General features: G+C 31.3%; 1 protein-coding gene and 2 long non-coding RNA genes across 4 annotated transcripts; 1 reads left to right on the top strand and 2 right to left on the bottom strand.

Annotated features, from left to right (window-relative positions):
• Positions 1–2,426: 2,426 nt before the first annotated feature.
• Positions 2,427–2,988, bottom strand: LOC108473298 (uncharacterized). The gene is made up of 2 exons (XR_008282725.1): positions 2,718–2,988; positions 2,427–2,642 (listed from the first exon to the last, which is right to left on the bottom strand). It is a non-coding gene; the product is annotated as an uncharacterized LOC108473298 (long non-coding RNA).
• A 10,826-nt stretch (positions 2,989–13,814) lies between these two features.
• Positions 13,815–16,115, bottom strand: LOC128293314 (uncharacterized). Its single transcript, XR_008283489.1, has 2 exons — positions 16,062–16,115; positions 13,815–14,092 (listed from the first exon to the last, which is right to left on the bottom strand). It is a non-coding gene; the product is annotated as an uncharacterized LOC128293314 (long non-coding RNA).
• A 3,204-nt stretch (positions 16,116–19,319) lies between these two features.
• LOC108474038 (serine/threonine-protein kinase AFC3-like) lies at positions 19,320–22,563 on the top strand. 2 transcript variants are annotated; one of them, XM_053028364.1, is made up of 12 exons: positions 19,320–19,604; positions 19,748–19,853; positions 19,955–19,981; positions 20,071–20,224; positions 20,308–20,356; positions 20,705–20,819; positions 20,980–21,071; positions 21,163–21,310; positions 21,763–21,827; positions 21,910–22,007; positions 22,085–22,190; positions 22,269–22,563. In XM_053028364.1, exons 1-12 carry the CDS (start codon positions 19,518–19,520, stop codon positions 22,404–22,406), a joined length of 1,185 nt encoding a protein of 394 aa, XP_052884324.1. In that variant the 5' UTR covers positions 19,320–19,517; the 3' UTR covers positions 22,407–22,563. The 2 variants fall into 2 exon arrangements, with proteins under 2 accessions (XP_052884324.1, XP_052884325.1); XM_053028365.1 differs by lacking the exons at positions 20,705–20,819; positions 20,980–21,071 and having other exon boundaries at positions 21,112–21,310.
• The last annotated feature ends 894 nt before the right edge of the window (positions 22,564–23,457 follow it).

Below are 23,457 nucleotides of genomic sequence, written 5' to 3' on the forward strand. Positions count from 1 at the left end.
TAATAATTTAAAACATGTTTTTTCCTGATCTTGAGCTAAATTAATAATTTCATTCAATTTTGTAATTTAAATAATAAAATAATCCATTTCATGCAAATTGGTCATTTCTAACATTTTTTTTACAAAATTGCCCATAAAATTTTACTTTTATTCAATTTAGTCCATGAGCTTAAAACATACAAATTAGCCATGCTAGCTGAATATTCATACATATTTTCCTCCTCCTCCTCTCCATTCCACATCCTTAATTTATATAACATGCAACAAGTAACATTATCAATAATTTCACTATTTACTTATGTATATTCAAAACTGTCTATTTGTGTTATAGTCACTAAATTATTTATATCTTAAGCTACAGAACTCGAAATTAAGATCCGCTAATTTTCCCTAAAACTAGACTTACTTATCTTATTACCATAAAATTTTCATAATTTTTGGTTTAGCCAATAAGTACAGTTTATTCTTTAAAGTTGTCCCTGTTCTGTTGTCTGACAGTTCCGACCCTTCTTCACTAAGAAATAATTATCTCATCATACGAGATTCGGATGATGTTCTCGCTTATTTCTATTGAAAATAGACTCTTTAAGGATTTTAAACATATAAATTTAATCCCTTAATTATTTTTCTAAAATTTTTTATGATTTTCCAAAGTCAGAACAGGGGAACCCAAAATCATTCTGACATTGTCTCACAAAACTTATTATATCTCATGATTTACAATTCCATTGCTTACACCGTTTCTTCTATAAGAAACTAGACTCAATAAGCTTTAATTTCATATTTTATTCATCCTATAATTAGATTTTTGAGATTTTTCAAAGTTAGACTATTGCTGCTGTCCAAAACTGTTTTAGTGCAAAATGTTGATTTTCATTTTGCCCAAAATTTCACAGTTCATACAATTCAGTCCTTACTTAATTAACCCCTCAATTAAACTAATTTTCTCAATTAATAATTTTCCTAGACATTATAAGTTATTTCATAACTATTGAAATTCAGAATTTCCACATAAAACTCTAACTTCAAACTTTTTTACAATTTAGGTCCCAAACATTCACTTTCTATTCAATTCTTTCAATAAAATCAGCATATAAACAATTTAAAGCTCTAATTCTATGTCAAACCATCATAGGCTTCCAGCACATATTCATATAAACTTTCAATTTCTTTCATAGAATCAAGAACTAATGAATTCAACAAATGGACCTAGTTGTAAAAGTCACAAAAACACAAAACTTTCAAGAAATAATCAAGAATTGAACTTACTTTCAGTAAAAATATGAAAAACCAGCTTAAGGGAACTCTTCCATGGTGTTTTTTCTGATGAGAATGCAGAAAAATAAAGAGAAATCTAGATAATTCCACTTTAGTCCTAGCTTTATTAAGTAAATTTTGCAATTTTCCAATTTTTCTCCTATTTTCTTGGTGATTTCATGCTCTTGCCGTCCAGCCCAAATAGACCTTGGGTCTATTTTCCTTTTAAACCCTCTTTCTTTTATCATTTAAGCTATTTAATCATTTCTCACAATTTTGCATTTGATACAATTTAGTCCTTTTTGTTCAATTAGCTATCAGTACTTTAAAATTTCTTGACGAAACTTTAATACTAAATTATTAACACTCCATAAATATTTATAAAAATATTTATGGCTCGATTTAAAATTCCCGAGGTCTCGATACCTCTTTTTCAATTCTAATTATTTTAATATATATATATTTTGTACATTTCACTATTTCAAAATTTTTCCTAACTTCACATTTAACTTATACTCACTAAATTAATAATATTTTCCTACTCATTTGTCAGATTTAGTGATCTCGAATCACTGTTCCGACACCACTGAAAATTAAGCTGTTACAAGTTTATTATTTTTAAAAGGATTCCTTTCATGATGATGACATAAACCTTGATGCCTTAACTTTTTAGTATAGATTGTTTATAATTTATCTCCTAAGCAGGGTTTAATCATTCTTCTTTTTCACACAAATCAGTGTTGGAAATTGAAAATCATAGATTCCGAAGGAAAAAAAAGTAAGAAAACTTTATTTTTTTTTATTTTTCATATCCGTTTTAGTATTAATGTTCGGAGTTTACGACTCCTCTTAATAATATCATTTCTCAAATTTGAACTTGAATACTATATTTTATCAATAAATTGGTAAAGAGTATGAGCATCACATTAGCGACTCATGAAGCCAACTTAAATCACTTTGGAATGAGTGTCTTAAACATGTAGCTCACATGGTTGGAGACTTCGAGGCCCGTCCCATTCCATCCCATCCCATGAGTTGTGGTCCTTGTAGATTTGCAAAAGCCAGTTTAGCTACAGCTGCGACCGTGTTACCATGTAGCAGAACCTTAATCAATATCAGTTCAGTTCGAGTGCACGGAATCATGGACAACCAGTATAATACAATCAGTATTAATGTAAAAGGTTCACGATTTATTCATATAAAACGACTGTGTATGTTACAAGTTACAACGATACATGGTTAATGAAAGCCGACATCCATGGCTGCGTAAGGATTCCCGTTAGTAAATTTATGATGCAGCTGGTTTGCTGGCCCCATGCTCTCATGGAACTCGTTGGTTTTGATTCTTCAACTCATCACCAGCCACGAGAAAGAATGCAGTGTGCCTGAGAAAACAAATTATAAGGAAAAGCACAATATATTAGGAACAAACAAAGATGAAGGAAGATAAAAATTTGTACCTAAAAAATTTCCTCATTTTGAGTTTTGAATTGGCATCGATGTATGGGGTGCTCTCTAATGCCTTCTCCATATGATGCAACCACCTCTCTGCAGCTTAGTGCGTGACTGGAAATGGCCTATTACGCCCAATCAACGCAGGGTCACCTGCCAAGGCATCACAAGAAAAGCTGAAAACAGCAACATAAATCCAGTCCATGAAATTGTTAAAACAATAAAGGATAGAAGCATTATTTCCAAAACTTTTATTCTTTATGATTTATTACCCCATGCAACCGCAACATTAAAAGGGAAACTTTATCCTTTTATATCACTCTCACATGATACAGTAAAAAAGCAAGGCTGCTCCTAGAGCCATCAAATATACATAAATGTCAAAGCTATGAAATTAAAAGTAAGGCTATGATGGTTTGCTTTTGGCTTTCTCATTGTAATGTCTCACAAGGAAAATCAAGGAAAAAAATTTGTGACAGCCGGAAGATATTTTAGGTTGCAATTTGACAGTAGGTTAATGTGATTGCGAAGTCAGTTAAAAACTAACGGTTGATCGTGGCGGTGCACCTCGGGTAACTTTTTGGTATTGTCAATTTGGCGGTCCTTGTTATGTATATCTCTCTCTTCCACTGGGCTTTTATTAAGACCACAGCATGCAACTTTAGAACCACGGGAACAGAAGGTTCTAAATCTGGTGTCTTTTTATGTTTGCACTTAATTACTCTTGTTTAGAGGGTCGTGTTTCCATTCTAACTTGTTTTTTTTTTCTTGAATAAATAGAAATACTGTATCTTTTTTTTTTAAATACAATTTTGTCAAGGAAAAAAGAAACATGTTTGAAAAAGGCCAAACCAGGGTATGGAAGACTCTGCTTTTGCCAAGCCTGATAAAGGTGATTCTAACTTATAGAATAAAAAAAAAAAAAAAAGAAGGGATAAACCAACAAAGAGTTGAGCTTACATTTACCGTTGAAAAATTGGATCTCATGTTCACAATATTTACTCAAGAATTCTTTTCTTTCAGTTTCACATTCTTGAACTAATGTTCACTAAAACAAACTCCCAAAACCAGTGGAAAGATTTTGATAAAAGCTTAATTTTGAAACAAATAATAGAAGCAGTTGACGATGCAATAATGAAAATAAATAAAATAGGAAGTTCCCCAACCTTCCCTCTCGGAATAAAGGGCAGGTCCTCCCATTCGTTCCACAAAGAATTCATATTGATTCTGAATGGCTTCTTCTTTCTTGGAATTAGCAAATATTGATCGAAACCACTCTTCTTCGTCATTGTAAACCCTAATTTCCAAGGCAATCAATAAAAAAGAACTAGATATTGAATTCCAAAAAAGACCCGTTTGAGAAAGAACAGAAGATACCTGGTGTAAAAATTGGTGGAAAGGTTGATGAAAGTTTGAAGACCCAATTTATGGAAGAGATTAGTATCGTCGATGGCAAAGGCATCGGCAGTATCAATGCCGCTCCACTCCGAAGCCTTTTGCCGAAGTTAATGCATGCCTTTTTTTGTTGTGTTTTTGGCTCCAACTACAAAGGAAGCAAATGAACAGAATATCAGTTCAAGTTTTACTTGTGTTGTCGCTGGACTACATACATATACTGGAAAAATGTGTGGCTAAATTCTGTTATAGGTCCATCTACTCTTATCAAATATGAAATTTAGTTCTTGGAATTTAGTCATTTTAAAATTCAGATTCAATTATGGTATAATTAAAATTATTTTATTTGATTTAAGTTTATTACAAGATCATTTTAGTTACATAACTATTTACCAAATGAGTATTTTTTTATTTTAAAGTATGGCATCAATAAATTTACCAAAAAAATTAATTGTATTAAAATTTGAAATCTAAAAAATAGAGATATTAAATTTATAAAATAAAAGTATCAAAACTAAATTATAAATTTGTGAAGAATACAAGTATTTATAATATATTTTAACCATAATTTCTTTTATAGTGATTTAAAACGAGTAAAATCTGAAATGAAATCCCTGGGCTGTGTGGCCGATGGTTTTGTTTTGTATTTTATTGTTTATATAAATAAGTTTTAATTTTGTGAGATTTTATAGATGAAATTTTATTTTGATTTAATTTTTATATATTATTATTAGTATTATCGAATTAACATTATTTTATGTTGATACATTGTTACACAAATAATTATATTAATTTAAAATAAAATAAATATATGTATTAATTTTTTAAATGTATACAATTGAATCAAAATTAAAATTTTATATATACATATGAATCACAATTCAAATTTTATATGTATAATTACACCAAGTTAAAATTTATATATTAAATTATACATTAAATCAAAATTTATATATAAATTAATATGTATACCTGTATAAAACTACTGTCGACCAATAACTTCCCTTTTTCCATTTTTACAATTAACTTTCCTTTTTCCAATAAACTTTCTTAAATTATGGAATCCAAAATAAGTGTACAAACTGTTCTTTATGCCTTTTATAGTATATATTGTATAAGTGGCTTTTTGCAATCTTATCTTAAAAGATTAAAAAATTATGAAAATGACTCAATTGAAAATGACTCAATTTTAAGATTAATTATGGGAATGATCTAATTTTTATAGTAGAGTTGAATGTTGCCACTTTTTTAAGCGTCATTACTCTAAAAATTCCCCCTAATAATATTTTAATCATTAAAAAAAAATTTGTGTCACCTAATAAATTGATAGTACCAAATTGAAGTGTGCAAGGACAAAACTTTCAAGGACCTGATGAATTAGTTATCCCTTTTAGATTGGTTGAAAAGAAGGGTGCGCATGATAGTATGGCCGCAACAAATTAAACTTTTAGTATATTTACATGTTAGGTCTGTCTTATTTTAAAATTAAATTTAAATAGTCTTTAAAAGATACAAGAATAACAAAAATAAACCATTCTCGTTTTTTATTTTTAAAAACAACAAAATTAATAATATATATAAACTTGTTATTTAAATTGCTCAAATATATCCCTAAAAAAATTCCTCAAGTTTATTTAAATTTGAACATTTCCAACTCATTCCCTCAGCCAATCTAATAAGGGTAATTACTTCATTAGATCCCTCAATATTTTACCCTTACACGCTTCAGTCAGGTGCCGCCAATTTGTTAGGCTGCACTAAAAAAATTATTATTATTTTTTTATAATGATCAAAGAATGGACTTGGGGGGATTTTTAGGGTGGTGCCACTCGAGAAAGTGACGACACTCAATCTACTGTAAAAATCAGGTCATTCCCTGTCATAGTCACTAAATTATTTTTATCGTAAGCTACAGAACTCCAAATTAAAATCTATTAATTTTCCTTGAAACTAGACCATAAAAATTTATAGAAATTTTGATTTAACCAATAAGTACAATTTATTCTTTAAAGTCACCCCTGTTCTGCTATGTGACAATTCTGACCCTTCTTCACTAAAAATTAATTATCTCATCGTACAGGATTTGAATGATGTTCTCATTTGTTTCTCTTGAAAATAGACTCATTCAGGATTCTAAACATATAAATTTAAGCCCCTAATTATTTTTCTCCAATTTTTGATGATTTTCGAAATTCAGAACAGGGAAACCCGAAATCATTCTGACCTTATTTCACAAAATTTATTATATCTCATGATTTACAATTTCATTGGTTACATCGTTTCTTCTATAAGAAACTAGACTCAATAAGCTTTAATTTCATATTTTATTCATCCTATAATTAGATTTCTATAATTTTTGATGATTTTTCAAAGTTAGACTACTGCTGCTGGCCAAAACAGTTTTAGTGTAAAATGTTGATTTCTATTTTGCCCCAAATTTCACGGTTCATACAATTCAATCCTTGCTCAACTAACCCCTCAATTGAGCTAATTTTTCTCATTTAATACTTTATTCTATCATTTTAAACTACTTCATAACCCTTGAAAGTCAGAACTTTAGCACTAGACCTTAATTCCAAACTCTTTCACAATTAGGTCCTAAAACCAATTTCCATCAATTTTACTTGATAAAATCATTATATATCAAAATTAAAGCTTCAATTCTATGTTCATTCATCATATGCTTCCAACACTCACCCATAAAAACTTTAAAAATTAGCCATGGAATCAAAAACTAATGACATAGTAAGTTGGACCCAATTGTAAAAGTCCAAAATCTTAGAAATTTCAAGGAGAAAGCAAGAATTAAACTTACATGAAGCTAGAGTATGAAAACCAGCTTGAACCCTCTTCCATGGCTGTTTTTCAGCTGTTGAAAATAAAGAAAAATGAAGAGAATTCTAGATATTCCAATTTGGTCCATTTTTATTTAGCTAATTTTGGCAATTTTCTGATTTTACCCTTATTTCAACCATTTCCTGATTTTTCTCAGATATTGCCACCCAAAATATCTCCTTTGAGCTTATTTTCACTTTAGGTCCTTCCTCATTTGACAATTGAGCTATTTAATCCTTTTAGCAACTTTTATACCTTTTTCAATTTAGTCTTTTTTATTTAATTAATCACCCAAACGTCAAAATTTTTTGACGAAATTTTAACACTACCTCAGTAACACTCCATAAATATTTATAAAAATATTTATGGCTCAGTTTATGAAGTCGAGGTCTCGATATCTCATTCTCGACCCAATTTACTTGATTAATTCTTTTAAATTACCAAATTCACTAATTCAAAAATACTTCTATAGTCACACTTGATTCATAGGTATTAATTTATTAAATTTTTGACTCACTCGTCAGATTTAGTGATCTCAAATCACTGTTCTCGACACCACTGAAAATTAGGCTGTTACAACTCTCCACTCTTTAGAGATTTTCGTCCCTGAAAATCTTACCAGAAAGGTTAAGGTTTCTGCATAACTCCTCCATCCAGTAATGTTGCCTAAGAACATTCACTAAGTTTATGCTTTTATATATTGACTTTTTAACCTCTCACATAAAAAATTTAGATCAATCCTTTCCTAAGCGACACGTCGGCTGAATCTTAACCTCTAGAGAATGAATATACAAAGAAATCTGATCGGAACAATCACAACATAGATACACAAAACACATTTTGAACCTTTCTAACTCTAACTGTGAAGTTAGTCAATACATCACTGGTCTTATACTCTTTATCAATACATCACTGGTCTTATACTTTTTATAATCTCATATTGCCCGATAAATTACAGACTCAACTTTCCAGTTACCTTAAACCTCTGGAATAGAAATGGAACATATTTTCAATATTCTGAATCACTTTTTAAACTGACCATCAGTTTGAAGGTGAAATGCAATGCCAATAATACAATTGCTTATTCAGAGTTTCCAGTAGTTTTCTCCAAATTCACAATATAACCCTCGAATTTTTACCCGATTAATAAAGACTAACACTCCGCGCAATCGGATAATCTCTGAAACATACACTCATTCAATCCATCACGGGTCAATCAAACAATAACAGTCCAGGTAATCTCAATCTTTTTCAAAGATAGGAAAGTCCCGTTATGAAGTTTACAATAACTTTATCTCATTTCTACTTCAGTATCATCACTGGTTGCAGTAATCTTAAAAACACTGTACATTTGGCTTAACCTGTTGACAAGTCAAATACCTGAACACGGATTCAGAAATGTCGCATTTCATAACTGACTACCATTACATCTATATCAAATCACCATACATCACGTTACTTTCTGAATGAACAGACAAATTACCGTAATGAGCTTCGTACTAAAAATTTCCCGTATAGCTAGGGATTCCTCGGTAAGCAAACTTTTTCTCAGAATGTCAAACAATCATTGGGTTTATTCTTATACTTTGAATTGGAAGTCGACTTACATTATACTCGATTACTTTCAATTTACTAACACATTACTAAAATTCGCAAATTCGAAATAAAAGCATCAATTTCAACCTTTATCTCAGTTAGGATCGAACTGTCATTATACAAGATCAATTGAGTAATCATCGTTCGCAAAGTAAACAAAGACTTCACTACTCAGAGCATACATATCTACATTTACTCCTTTCAAAGGTTAATAGATAGCTACTCACAATCTTTCAATAGCTCAAATCATCATTGTTGTCTTAAATTCAAATATTTCTGTGATATTCGACACTTTAAACTCTTGGGATCAAGAAGTATGTAGCATTTTTTTTCCAGACTATATGTCTATTTACCCATAAATACATAAAATTCATTTCCAAACTCGAGGATCGATTTACATGCATATATCTTAATTTACCTTTCAACTGAATAACTTGTACTAATTAAAACATCTGAGTCAATCTTAACTATTAAACAATAATAACCTTGCAAATTTCCTCTTTAAGCTGTTAGAACAACTCAAACACATAATTTTTCATAATTTCCGTAACATGCTAGTCAAAAAGCTTTACTAACTGCATTAGCTCAAACAAAACACCACATCTCGATTTATTTCATTGATCTTAATCAATCTTACCTAAGAAAAGAAAACCAATATACAAATTTAGCTTGAACAGTCACAATCCACACTTTGTCGATGTCAATCTTCTCAAGAAAACTCGAAAAATTCCTGATAACACATTCTTTAGATATCATACCTGTATGAGTCAATTGTCCTCTTCTTTAACTGTGGCATTGCTTAATTTGAATGATTTTCAGAACAATCTATCATCTCTTCCAGAACCATTTTTACTTGCTAAACCATTCTCATCTCTGACCATAATATTAATTATTCCACTTATTGAACTCTTTTGTTTCAAACTTGTGAACTTATTCGATATAAATTTCATAAACTTTATTATATAACACCATAATGATAGGGGGTAAAGATTGTAAAACCTCGACTTTTAACTCTTATATATGTACACATATCTAACATAGCATTTATCAACAACATAACATCATATAAATACCAAACAACATAGACGAGTTCATCACATGATAAACTTTTATTTCATTTCTCTTTTCCCATATTTCTCGATTTATGATTGTTTCATTTCGTACATCATCCATCCATATTATTAACTCTTTTTTATACCTTTCTAAGTTTCGACTCATCATAAACACATTATTATTCAAACACTTTAGTGTCACTTTCAACACCTTCTGAAATAACTCGATTGAAAAGTATTTCTGTCTATAAGTAAAATAAAAATTAGATCGGATGATACACATCACACTATCACAGATTTATATGGAATGTATTTCTAAACACTTTACACATCTCATTCCATCCGAGAATCGGCTAAACCGAAGTTGTGAAATGTAACACCCCCTAACCATATCCGTCATCAAAATAGAGTACGAGGCATTATCGAAGAGTACGAAACACTTACAAATAATTTAAATTTATTTTCATAACAACTTGTCTTGATTTCATACTATTTCATATTTAAGCTTTACTCACCAAAGTATTTGAAATATCATCTTTATGCAAATAGCACACATGAGGTACATAATTCCATAATTATGAATGAACACATTTATCAAACATATTCCATATTCATATATCAATGTCTCATGTCTCCATATATTAATAACCGTGATGGATAGCTTAAATATTCACATAAGTAAATAGTAAAAATTATGGATAATGTTATTTACAAGTGTGATATTTATACTAAGGGTGTGGATGGAGAGGAGGAGGAGGAAAAAAAACATGAATGACTTGTGTATAAATTGATCACATGCCCAATTATAATCGATAAATGTTGAATTAGAAATGATATAATGTTTTATTTGGAATATTTATTACGAAATTATGATTATTGTTATAATACAAAAATTGAACTTGTAAGTTTATATAACTAAATTTTAGTGATCATTTGTTAATTTTATGAATTTCATGATGTGTTATTTCATATGTATTGATGATAAAATTGTGAATAATGTAAAAGCACGAAAATTGAATAAATGATCAAATTGAGACTACAGTTCAGTAGAAGATGAATTAATGGAAAAGACCATGGTTGATCCATGGCAAAGTGTGAAATGTAGGTACGACATTAACCATGCTGAGTTGTGAAACGTATGTATGGTATCATCTATACTGAGTTGTGAAACGTAGGTATAGTATTAACCATATTGAGTTGTGAAACTTAGGTATGGTATTATCCATACTGAGTTGTGAAACGTAGGTATGGTATTATCCATACTGAGTTGTGAAACGTAGGTATAGTATTAACCATACTGAGTTGTGAAACGTAGGTATGGTATTAACCATACTGAGTTGTGAAATGGAGGGATGGTATTATCCATATTGAGTTAAGAAACGTAGGTATGACATTTCCCATACCGAGTTGTGAAATACAGGTATGGTATTTCAATAAGGAAAACCATACTAAGTTGTGAATTGTGGCACAGAGCAATGACATACTCAATTGCGTAAGACATTTCCTAATTTGATAATAAGTAATCTGATAAGTGAGAACTGGTAGCTTCGGCTATTTGATCAGTTAATAGTGGTAGCTTCGGCTACAAGTGACAAGTGATTTCTGTGTAAGACCATATCTGGGATATGACAGTGGTGTGACATGTGTTTAAGATGTAAGACCATAGCTGGGCTATGGCATTTTAGTAAAAAAAGTGATGAATTGATGGATAAGTCCATGGTTTCACCATGGTATTATGATAATAAAAATGTAAGACCATAGCTGAGCTATGGCATTTTAGTGAAAAGACCATAGCTATGCTACGGCATCAGTGATTATCAGTGAAATTCAGTGCATACCGGTGCAGACCAATGAACGTAAAACGTTATCCAATTTGACAAAGTTTTTGGTAATTATTATTTGAATTTATATGACAGATTTTAATGAACATTGAAATTGAGCTCAATTATGTGATCTCATCACTCGGAAATTGTGTTTGACATGTTATGTTAGTAAATTATGAGTATGTGAATCAAAGTGACAATATTTAAACAACTAATGAGGTTGAGCTCATTCACTTGAATTTGTCATTTGAAATTGTGATTGACAAGAAGAAACAGTGAATTGCATGCTTATAAATGGTTACACATATTTATCTGAAAAACAAGAAAAATGACGGTTATTGATATATGGAGACATGGGACATTGATATATGTAACGACCCATATTTCACGGGCACCGAAAAAGTGAATTTAGGGCCTCCGTCTTAGGAAAACGAGTCCGTAAATATTTATTAAAAATATTTATGAAGTTAGTTATGGGTTGAATTAGATTTTGATTAGGTGAATTTAGTTTAATTAGAAGTAATTAGTAGAAAGGACTAAATTGAATAGAGCATAAAAGCTAAATAATAGAATAGAGAAAGGATAAAGGATTAAATTAGCAATTAAACCAAATTAGTGACATGTGTAAGATAGAGAATAAACACATGTATTTTTAAATTATTAGTACAAATGTATGTTATATGTATATTTACTTATTTATTAAGTGAAATATATTTACTTATTATTATTATTATTATTATTATTATTATAAGTATATTTTATCTAATAATTGAGATAATGACAAATGTGTGGTGATGAATATTTTCATGTGTACATGTGTGTATGGATACATATGTAGTATTTTTATTTGTTATTATATAGTTATTTTATAATTAAATATTAATTAAGTAAATAAAATGAAATAAAGAATAATAAAATGAATAAAGGAAAGAAAAACAAGAAAAGTTACAGAGAACCAAACGAAATAGGAAGAAAGAAAGAAGAAAAGAAAAGAAAAAGGGAAAATTGAAGGTTAAGGGCTTAAAGCTTGATTGGTAAGTTGATTTAGTTCTTTTTCTTGTGATTTTTATGTGTATGGAATCCGAATTCAAAGTTCTACATGTATGAGGTTAATATGAAGAAAAATAATGAATTTTTAGATGTTTGTTTAGATGAATAATTTGAGGATTTATGGGTTAATTTGATAGAAATTTAAGTTAGAAGTGAAAAATGAGTGAATTGTTAAAAGAATTTTAAGTTAGGTTTAAGTAGGGACTAAATTGAAAGGAGCTCAAAAGTTATGTTTTATGATGAATTTTATGAGCTAGGATTTATTAATGAGATGATTAAATGAAAATATGGAGATTAAGTTAAAGAAAAAATTGGTTATGGAAAAAGGACGAAATTGGAATTTTTGTAAAAGTTCGATAGAAAGTGAAAATGTGATTTATGAATTAGTGTATTGATAAATTTTAATTGTATAATTGTTCATAGCTAACGTAGCACCGGAACTGTCGTTGAAGGAGAACGGAAAGGAAAAAGTCATCGAGGAATAGCTCGAGAAAATATCGGTTTGTATTATCATAATTCAAGTTATTTCTTATTAAATGTTTAATTTTAATATATGTGTATGGAATTTGAATGAGAGGTAAGTAGTGATATTTGAATTGGATTTGATTGATGAATGTATATATGTGATTTCGATACCCTATTAATTAGTCGGGCTAGGGTGGATATAGTTGGCATGCCATAGGATATGAAGAATTCAGGAATTCTTTGACCTCGAGTGTAACGCCCCCTTACCCGAGACCGTCGTCGGAGTCGAGCACGAGGCATTACTAAACTTATTTGAGCACTTAAACAAATTCGGACAAGCTGTCCAACTGCGTCATAGTTGCTTAAAAATTCATATCTCGAGTTCCGAAACTCGAAATCAAATTCCGTAAATTTTCTCTTAAACTAGACTCATATATCTATCTACTAAATTTTTTTCTAGAATTTTTGGTTAGGCAAATTAGTACAGTTTATTAGTTAAAGTCTCCCCTATTTTAGGGTTTGACTGCTCTGACCTCTGTGTATTGCGAATCAGATATCTCCCTGTACAGAGTTTCAATGACTATGCCGTTTGTTACTAATAAAACTAGACTTAATAAGGAATCTGTAAATATAAAGCATGACTTCTAATTATCTTTGTACAATTTATGGTGAATTTCCAAAGTCAGAACAGGGGATCCAGAAATCACTCTGGCCCTGTTTCACAAAAAATTTAACTTCTCATAAAATATAACTCATATACCTGTTTTGTTCCATCCATATGAAAATAGACTCATAATTCTTCAATTACATATTTTATTCATCAACTAATTATATCTCTACTATTTTTAATGATTTTTCAAACTCACGTCACTGCTGCTGTCTGAATCTATTTTATGGTAAATTTTGCCTATTTCATGGTTTCCATGGATTAGCTAGCAATTTAGCATACATAACACCAAATATGATCATGATTAGCCATTCCAATGGCTAATCATTACCAAGCATTTCCATACCACTCAATATCCATATCATAAGACCATATATACAAAATGATTATAATGCTATACATGCCATACTCAAAACATACAAGCCATTATGCCAAGATGGTATACGGATAGTGTGAGTGGGCCTCCGACCGTTCCCGATTTCTGAGCTGGCTTGTCAAAACTACAAGGAATAAAAAGGAGGGAGTAAGCATAAATGCTTAGTAAGTCCATATGAAATTAATAAGCAACTACCAACATGCTTTTAAGATAAAACACCACAATTGTACAATTATACATACTCAGCTTAAACTGTTTTATCGAGATATATTTACTAAATAATTTATTTCTGGAGCTACGAAACTCCAAATTAAGTTCCGTTAATTTTCCTTGAAACTAGATTCATATACCTTTCTTCCATAAAATTTCCATAATTTTTGGTTTATCCATTTAGTACAGTTTATTCATTAAAGTTTCCCCTGTTTCGCTATCCAACAGTTCTGACCTCTCTTCACTAAAAATTATTTATCTCATAATTCGGGACTTGGATGATGTTCCCGTCTATCCATATTGAAAATATACTCGATAAGGATTTTAAATATATAAATTAAAACTCATAATTATTTTTGTACAATTTCTAATGATTTTCTAAAATCAGAACAGGGGATCTCGAAGTCATTCAGACTCTGTCTCACAACAATTTAAATATCTCATAACATAAAGTCCAATTGCATGTACCGTTTCCTCTATATGAAACTAGACTCATCAGGCTTTAATCTCATATTTTATTCAGCCCTTAACTCAATTTCCACAATTTATCGTGAATTTCAAAAGTTACACTACTGCAGTAACCCAAAACTGCCAATGCCATATTTATTCATTCACCACTATTATTCACTAAATCCATACAATATCATTTCATCCATCATGGTAAGAACACATAATTATGCTTCATAAGCATAGATCCATAATCTCAATGTCATCAAGTATCAAGAACTTATTCCAAATCGTGTCATTTTCATAGTATTCACCAATTCTTAATCTTTTCGGGCCATTTTACATTTTCGTTCATAATCAAATTAGGGAACGATTACGGAATTGAGTACCTCATTATCACAATGCCATAGTAAAACTATGGTCTTGCACATAGTCACATATCACATACCGAGGCCATAGCCCAGCCATGGTCTTACACGGATCACATATCACACTGATGCCATATCCCATATATGGTCTTATACAGTAGCACATATCACACCGATGCCATATCCCGGATATGGTCTTATACGGAAGCACATATCACATTTCTCCGAAGCCATAGCCCAGCTATGGTCTTATACGGAAATCACATTTCACATGCTGCCATGGTCCAACCATGGTCTTTTCCGTCAATTCGTCTTAGCCACTGAATGAAAGTACTCAAGTCCGTTGTTCCATTTAATTTATACTTTTATTCAAATATCATTTTACAATTATCACAATTTAATGACATTTTATATGCAATAATATACTATATCATTCATGAAATTTTCATTTCAAAACATTAAATTACACATTGCATTATTAAAAATCATATGAACTTACCTCGATATAAAATATTAGCAATCGAGCCTATTCCTCGTAAACTTTATTTTTTTTTCCTCGATCACGACTTGAATCTCGTTTCTCTTGATCTATAATATAAATTATTTCTACTCATTAGCATTTATTTGATTTCTATTTCACTTCACAATTTATGCTGTTCAAATTTTGAAATTATACTTTTACCCTAAAATTTACAGTTTTTACAATTTAGTCCCTGCTCAATTCACCCATCAATTGAACTATTCTTTTTCTCAATTAACACTTTATTTTATCATTATAAATTATTTCACAACCCTTGATATTCTCAATTTCAACACCAACATCTAATTCACAACTTTTTTCACAATTAGGTCCTAAATACCATTTTCTATCAAAATGACTTAATAAAACAACCTTAATATGAAATTAGAACTTCAATTTCATAATAATTCATCATATACTGCCCTTACTCAGCCAGGGTAACTTCCAATTTCACCCACCAAATAAAAACTAATGAATTAGATGATTGGACCTAATTGTAAAAGTCACAAAAACATAAAATTACTAAGAAATAGTAAAATTGAACTTACATGGTGCAAAAATATGAAAAACCAGCATAGGAGACCTGCTACGGCGTTTTGGCTGAGAAAGATGAAGAAATGTCTAGATTTTCAATTACATCATTTTTTTAACTATTAACTTTTATGCTAATTCCAATTTTGTCCCTTGTTCACATTGTTTTCTTGCTTATTTCATACCCAAACCGTCCAGCCATTAACCTTTGGGTCTAATTGCTCTTTAAATCCATCTTTTTAAATACTTAAGCTATTTAATCACATCTCACAATTTTGCACTTAGTTCAATTTAGTCCTTTTCACCTAATTAACTCATCAAATCTTAAAATTTCTTGACGAAACTTTAATACTAACTTATTTACACTCCATAAATATTTCTAAAAATATTTATGGCTCGGTTTATGAATTTGAGGTCTCGATACCTCATTTTTATTCCGTTTTATCTACAACTTCCTATACTACATAATTTCATTTAATATCCAAATGACCAAAATGCCCTTACTACTAAACTTTCCAAAAATTCCATCCATGTCCAAATTTTTTTTTCCATAGACTTAGAAATTGGTCAAATTGCTATTTAAGACCTCCTCATTAATATTCTAAAGCAATTTCATACTAAAAACTTCTAGAATGCAAGTTTTGCAAATTATTTGATTTAGTCCCTAATCTCAACTTAAGCACTTTATGCATAGAATTTCATCACGAAAATTTCACACAATCATTCAATCATATCATAAACCTCAAAATAATTATAAAATAATTATTTCTATCTCGGATTTGTAGTCACGAAATCACTATTCCGATTAGGCCCTAATTCGGGATATTACATCGAGTCGATGGGACACTTAGTGTGTCATATTTACTTCAGATAGATTCGATGAGGCGTTGGTCACCACTTTGCTTCGGCTTAGCTGATGAGACGTTGGTCGTCACTTATTTGCTTCGAACTATCCGATGAGGCCTTGGTCGCCATTCTGGTGTGTTTGGTTGGATTTGTGTATCCGCCAAAGTTCGAGTCATGTTAATAGGGAAAATAAGTGAAATAATAAAAATCAAATGAATTTGATTAATTGAGCTATCAAATAAAATGAGAAAGTGATATTGTAAGATGGTATGTGAGATGAAATTTGTAAAGAGATTGAAGGCATGGACAAAAGGTTTATGAAGTGTTTATATTTGAAATGTGAATTGAATAATTATATGCGGTTAAGAGATGAATCAAAGGTTCATTAGTTAATTGAAATCCCTTTGATGATTTACTGGATCTAACCTTTAAAAAAAATGATATAATAGAAATATGATAGTTTAGTATGAATTTATATATATGATTTGTATGGATGATTTGTTAATTATCTATGTATGTTATGATATTTTAATTGTTGTTATAATTTGAATTATGATAATACCACTGAGTATTTCCAATACTTAGTGTACGGTTGTTTTCCGTGCGCAGGTTAGGTAGAGTTGAAGTTCAGTCAAGCATCCAAGTCAATCCCGACCTCAGCTCAATTTTGGTGATGCATTTATCTTTTAGAAATGTGGCATGTACTAGGTTTGGTGTTTGTCACTTATAAATGTTTTATATTTTGAATGTAAATATAGTGTATAATTATTAAGAAGTAATGAACTGAATGAACGAGAATTTACTAAGTCTGAAAGGTTTGATGAATGTTATTTGATCAAGGTATATAAGTAAATGTTTTGGGCATGAATAGGGTGTGTTTAGTATGTAAAAATAGCTTAAAAATGGTGAAAAATTAGGTTTTCACATGGCCAAGCCACATGGGCGTGTGCCCAGGCCGTGTGGCAAAGTCAGAATTGGCCACGGGTTAGTCCCACGGCCGTGTAAGAAAAATAGATTTGCCCACGGGCTGGCCTCACGGCCATGTTGAGCCCAAGGGCAGGCCACACGGGCATGTCCAGGTCACACGGGCGTGTGCCCCTATTCTCAAAGAAAAGTTTCCAAAGTACCCGTTTTGGTTCCAAAATACTTTCTAAGTATATTTTGGGCCCGTAGGCCCAAATTAAGGACTCTAAGATGTAATTTGATAAAAATTGATGTGAAATGTAAAGTTTATGTCTCGGTTTTGTATAAATGTTAGTGTATAAGTCTGGTAATGCCTCGTAGCCCTATTCCGGTGACGGCTTGAGGTTAGAGGGTGTTACAATATATGAATATGGAATATGTTTAATAAATGTGTTCATTCATAATTATGGAATTATGTACCTCATGTGTGCTATTTACGTAATTATGGAATTATGTACCTTGTTGTTATGAAAATATATTTAAATTATCTGTAAGTGTTTCGTACTCCTCGGTAATGCCTCGTACTTTATTCCGGTGACGGATACGGGTAGGGGGTGTTACATTCGCATAATTAATCTTAAAGTTAAGTTATTTTCATAATTTTTAAACTTATAGGGCATTCCTAAAAAAGCCTATATTTACAAGATAGACAAGTAATTATAAATTTTAATTATTGAAATATCAATTTATAGTAAAAATGTTGAAACACTTAAAAATTAGCTTCTAACATTACATAAGTTAAATGTGATTTTATGTGTTTAATATTTAATCAGTTTTTAAATATTATATTATCAATTTTGTTAATTAATGTAAAATAATATTATTTAAATTATTAAATATAATTAAAATATATTAACTTACAAATTCAAATATTATAATAGAAAATTTTCAATATAACTACAGCACTTTTAACATATTTAACATATATTATAGTTTTACTTTATATAATTAATACAAAATAATATTATTCAAAATAATAATCAATTAACATAATTAAATATAATATTAATTAAGTGATGATTAATATAATTAAATTTATATTTAAGTAATAAATCTATTTTACCTAAATAAAATTAGCACAACTTATTTTTTTTATAATAACTCTATTTTAAAATTAGTATAATTTTTTAATTAATAATAATGATCACAATTTCTATTTTATTTCTATTTTTTATTTTAATTGTGAATTTAATAATATAATAAAAATAAAGAGTATTTTCGTGGGAGTTCAAATTTTTTCTATTTTCTATAATATTATAGATTATATATTGTATAAATACTTAAATATTGTCTTATACGTTAAGTAGTAATTAATTTTTCCTAACAGAGACACTGTTGATGGTTTTTAGAGCCTATAAAAGCCTGAAAATATTGGGCTAAACAGGGGAGAGGCTTAAAATAAGCATTTTGGGCCCAAATGAAGTAACCGAAATACGAAACCGCCATACTGGGAGAGAAGTAAGGAAATATATATATACATTGCAATCAGCAAATCCGCGCAAAAATTAAAAAAAAAAATCCCAAAATCCATATTTAAAAAAACCCTAACTGGCGAACCTTCTCGTTAAAATAATCTAAAACATCTACGATTGTTTTCATCTTGCAAAGTTTATAGCTTTTGTGTTGCAGATATATAGAGGGATCTGAGGCGCGACAATTTAACGATGGCAATGGAAGTGGAAGAAATGGAGAAGGCGCGAATCAGGAAACGGCCTCGTCTTGGTTGGGACGTGGCACCGTCTCGTCCAGAGGTTGGTTCCTTATATCAAAAAAAAAAAAAAGGGTTAGGGCACAGCTAGGTTTAGAAGGGAGAAAGCTAACCTAAAGGGACAAAAGTTGTTTAAATGGTGTGAAATGAAAATTTGACCTTTTGTGGGGTGGGAATTGTTTGTAGGCACAACGAGCTTTGGTGACATCTCGGCGTTCTTCACCGCCCAAGAGGGATGATGATCACGAAGGCCATTACGTCTTTAATCTCGGTGAAAATCTCACTCCAAGATGTAAGCTTCGTTTTTTTTTTTTTTTTGGGTTCTAAACTCAATTCTTAACTTTTTTTTTTATATTCTTCATCTATGATTGTTTGTAATTATTGTTTTGACAGATAAAATTCTTAGTAAGATGGGTGAAGGTTAGCCGTCAAAGTGCTCTGCTGTGAGATCTTTTAATTTTTGTGATTCTGGTTGTAGCACATTTCAGCCAAAATTGCTAGTGTTGTAGGCACATTTGGTCGAGTTTTGGAATGTTGGGACCGTCAAAATCGAGAGTATGTTGCAATTAAAGTAGTCAGAAGCATCCGTAAGTACCGTGATGCGGCAATGATTGAAGTTGATGTTCTTGAACATCTGGCTAAGAATGATAAAGGCACCTCACAGTATGTCTCTTCCCATTTTTAGTTTATGGATATTGCATCTCGTCTCATTCATGCTAATAGACTCTTTTGGTTACTTCTTGCAGCTTTGTGCAGATTCGCAATTGGTTTGATTACCGCAATCACATTTGTATAGTAAGTATTCAATGAACTTTTAGCATTATCTATTTCTTTTCAGTCGTGCATTTGGAAATTGTAGTATTGGGAACTTTTTATTTCAAGCAAGAAGATTAGCTTAACATTTTGATAAGAAAGAAGTGGCTGAAGTGTTGAATTTGCTTGTTCTTTTAGACTGAATGGTGTTTGTCTCCTCCTCAGTTTGCCATGGATCTTTTTAGGCGAACTAGTTGAAATTGAAAGCTTTGATGAGATAGTTGAATCAGTTATAATTCCTTGATTATATTTTGCCCTTGTGGACTTCATTCATGTAAATTGGGACTAAACAAGAACCTTCCTGTGGATGCATTTTAATGGTGTTACCAGGTATTTGAGAGGCTTGGACCAAGTTTATTTGATTTTCTAAAGAGAAATAAATACTGCCCATTTCCTGTGGATCTTGTTCGGGAATTTGGACGTCAGCTTTTGGAATCTGTAGCATGTGTGTGGATTGTTCTTGCCTCCTGTTTTATCATATCTCATCTTCTAACCACTCACCCTGTTCTGTTTCACGGCCTGTTTTGTTGTTCAGGCTTAGTGTTGGATCGCTTATTCTGGTCCTTGTGTTTAACGTCTTTCTATGCTTTTAATATATCTGGCAGATATGCATGATTTACGCTTAATCCACACTGACCTGAAGCCAGAAAATATTCTTCTTGTATCTTCTGAATATGTAAAGCTTCCTGGTTGCAAGGTATTTGGCCTTCTATAATTGATGATTTATACCATTCTAGATTTGGGGTACAAACTCAGGTATGACAATGAAAATGCTTGGAATGGTACAGAGGGGTTCTTCAGATGAAACACATTTCAGGTGCTTGCCAAAGTCAAGTGCCATTAAGCTGATTGACTTTGGTAGTACTGCATTTGATAATCAGAATCATAGCTCCATTGTTTCTACGAGGCATTACAGAGCCCCTGAGATTATTCTAGGTAACCGATTATTGTGTTGGAAAATGAGAATGTGGTTTTCCCTTTGTTTCTTTGTTTTGTACGAGTATTACAGAGCCATCAGTAGTCTTCTGCTCTATTCCCCTTTTCAGGATAAGTAAAGAAGTTCACTTTCCAATGATGAACTCCCAGGTTCTAATTGAGTGAAGCCTGTTTGAGGATTACATCATAGAATTTTAAGAGTCCAACGATACTAGAATGACTAATAATGATTTCAACTGAAAATACTAACCGGAAGTTTAATTAGTCCGCTCTCTCTATTGCTCATCTTGGATTATGTTATTCAATTGCTGGTCTGGATTTTTAATTTGATTTTTTTTTTCTGTTGGTTCCTAATTACCAAGCTTGTTTCCGCATGTACTTTGAATTACTCTGATACCTTTCAAGTTTCTAGTGGCACTGACTGTTTTGAGACAAATAAATACTTGGCGCAGGTCTAGGTTGGAGTTATCCATGTGATCTGTGGAGTGTTGGTTGTATCCTGATTGAACTATGCACGGTTAGTCCTCCTTTTCTTCAGACACATTTATCTCAATTCATATGTGGAACACGGGATTTAATATTGTTTGAATCATGTGCAGGGTGAGGCATTATTTCAGACCCATGAGAACTTGGAGCATTTAGCGATGATGGAGAGGGTGTTAGGACCTCTTCCAGAGCACATGATTCGAAGGGCCAAGTAAGTTATGGCTTGACTTCTAATCTCATAATCAACTTGTAATCAGATGTCTCACCCTAGTGTGGGTTTAAACACAGCCGGGGTGCTGAAAAATATTTCCGGAGAGGCTCAAGACTAAATTGGCCTGAAGGAGCAGTATCTAGGGAGAGTATTAGAGCTGTTAGGAAGCTTGATCGGCTGAAGGTATGATTTACTTTCGTTTATCTGCTTTTGACAATTGACATGTTGTCGTTCTCTGATCGAAACTCGGGTTTATTTCAGAATATAGTATCACGGTATGTAGAGAGCTCAAGATATTCACTCGCAGACATGTTGGAAGGATTATTGAAATATGATCCATCCGAACGGCTCACTGCACGCCAAGCTCTAAATCATCCATTTTTTAGGTATCCAAATTAGCTTGAAAGAGTAAATTAATGGTTCCGTAGTGCTTTGATGTTTATGGGAGACAAATGGCGAAGGCCTGAAATTTTGAGATTCCCTTGTTTGTATACTAATAATGTTGGTTTATCAAAATATGGAAGAAGCTGCGTCTTCTTTGAAGTCCTTGTTCTAAGTTTCGGGTTTCGTCCTTCTCTCCATATCCGAGTACTGAACGAGTTTTTTTTATAATGTCCACCATAGATAAGGTGGACTTGCTTGTCATAAGCCATTCAATATCAAAAGGGGTTTGCCCTCTTTTTTCACATTTGCAGGTTTCCAAGAACACTACAAGCACCGAGCTAAGTGTGCGATTTCCTACCCTTCATTTGGCTTTAAAAAGCATGCTTTCAGTGACGTCCCTGGCTTTCTGCCTCGTGTAGGATTCTGAGGTTGAGGTGCTTTAATATCTATAATTGAAGAAGGAATCTTAACTGCGTATGAATGCATTTGGTTGCCTTGCTCCAGAAGTGCAAAATCAGCGAAGCACTCCCATCCAATTAGTGCATTTTGAAGCAGTCTGAACAACTCAATGACCTCTGCCAAGCACCAGAATTAATCCACTCCAAGATACTACGTTGTTCTCTTCAATCTGATTAAACTAAGTACAACATTTCACATACAAATCAATAACAGTGGATGCCTTAGCCGGACATGGAAATCCGCTAGAGCTCAAAAAATATGTAACCTCGTATTCTTCTCTAATCTTACCAAGACCATTAGATAGGGGTGTATAATCGGTTAGCTGATTTGAATTACTATTAACTGAATTAATTAATCTTTCTAAACTGTTAATAGAACTGAAATTTAAAAAAAAAATTAATTGAACAGAATTTTTTGGTTAATTCGGTTAGTTAATCAATTAATTGAAATATATATATATTTATTTTGATTAAAATAAGTATAAAACATATTAAAATTAACCGACTTAACCGATCGATTAATTTATATTTTAAAAATTAACTGAATTGACTGAATACTTACATATTATAATATTATCTAGTAAATTCAGTTAATTCGATTAACGAAT

The sequence above is a fragment of the Gossypium arboreum genome, chromosome 5 (assembly GCF_025698485.1).
Source record: "Gossypium arboreum isolate Shixiya-1 chromosome 5, ASM2569848v2, whole genome shotgun sequence".
In the NCBI taxonomy this organism is placed as follows: domain Eukaryota; kingdom Viridiplantae; phylum Streptophyta; class Magnoliopsida; order Malvales; family Malvaceae; genus Gossypium; species Gossypium arboreum.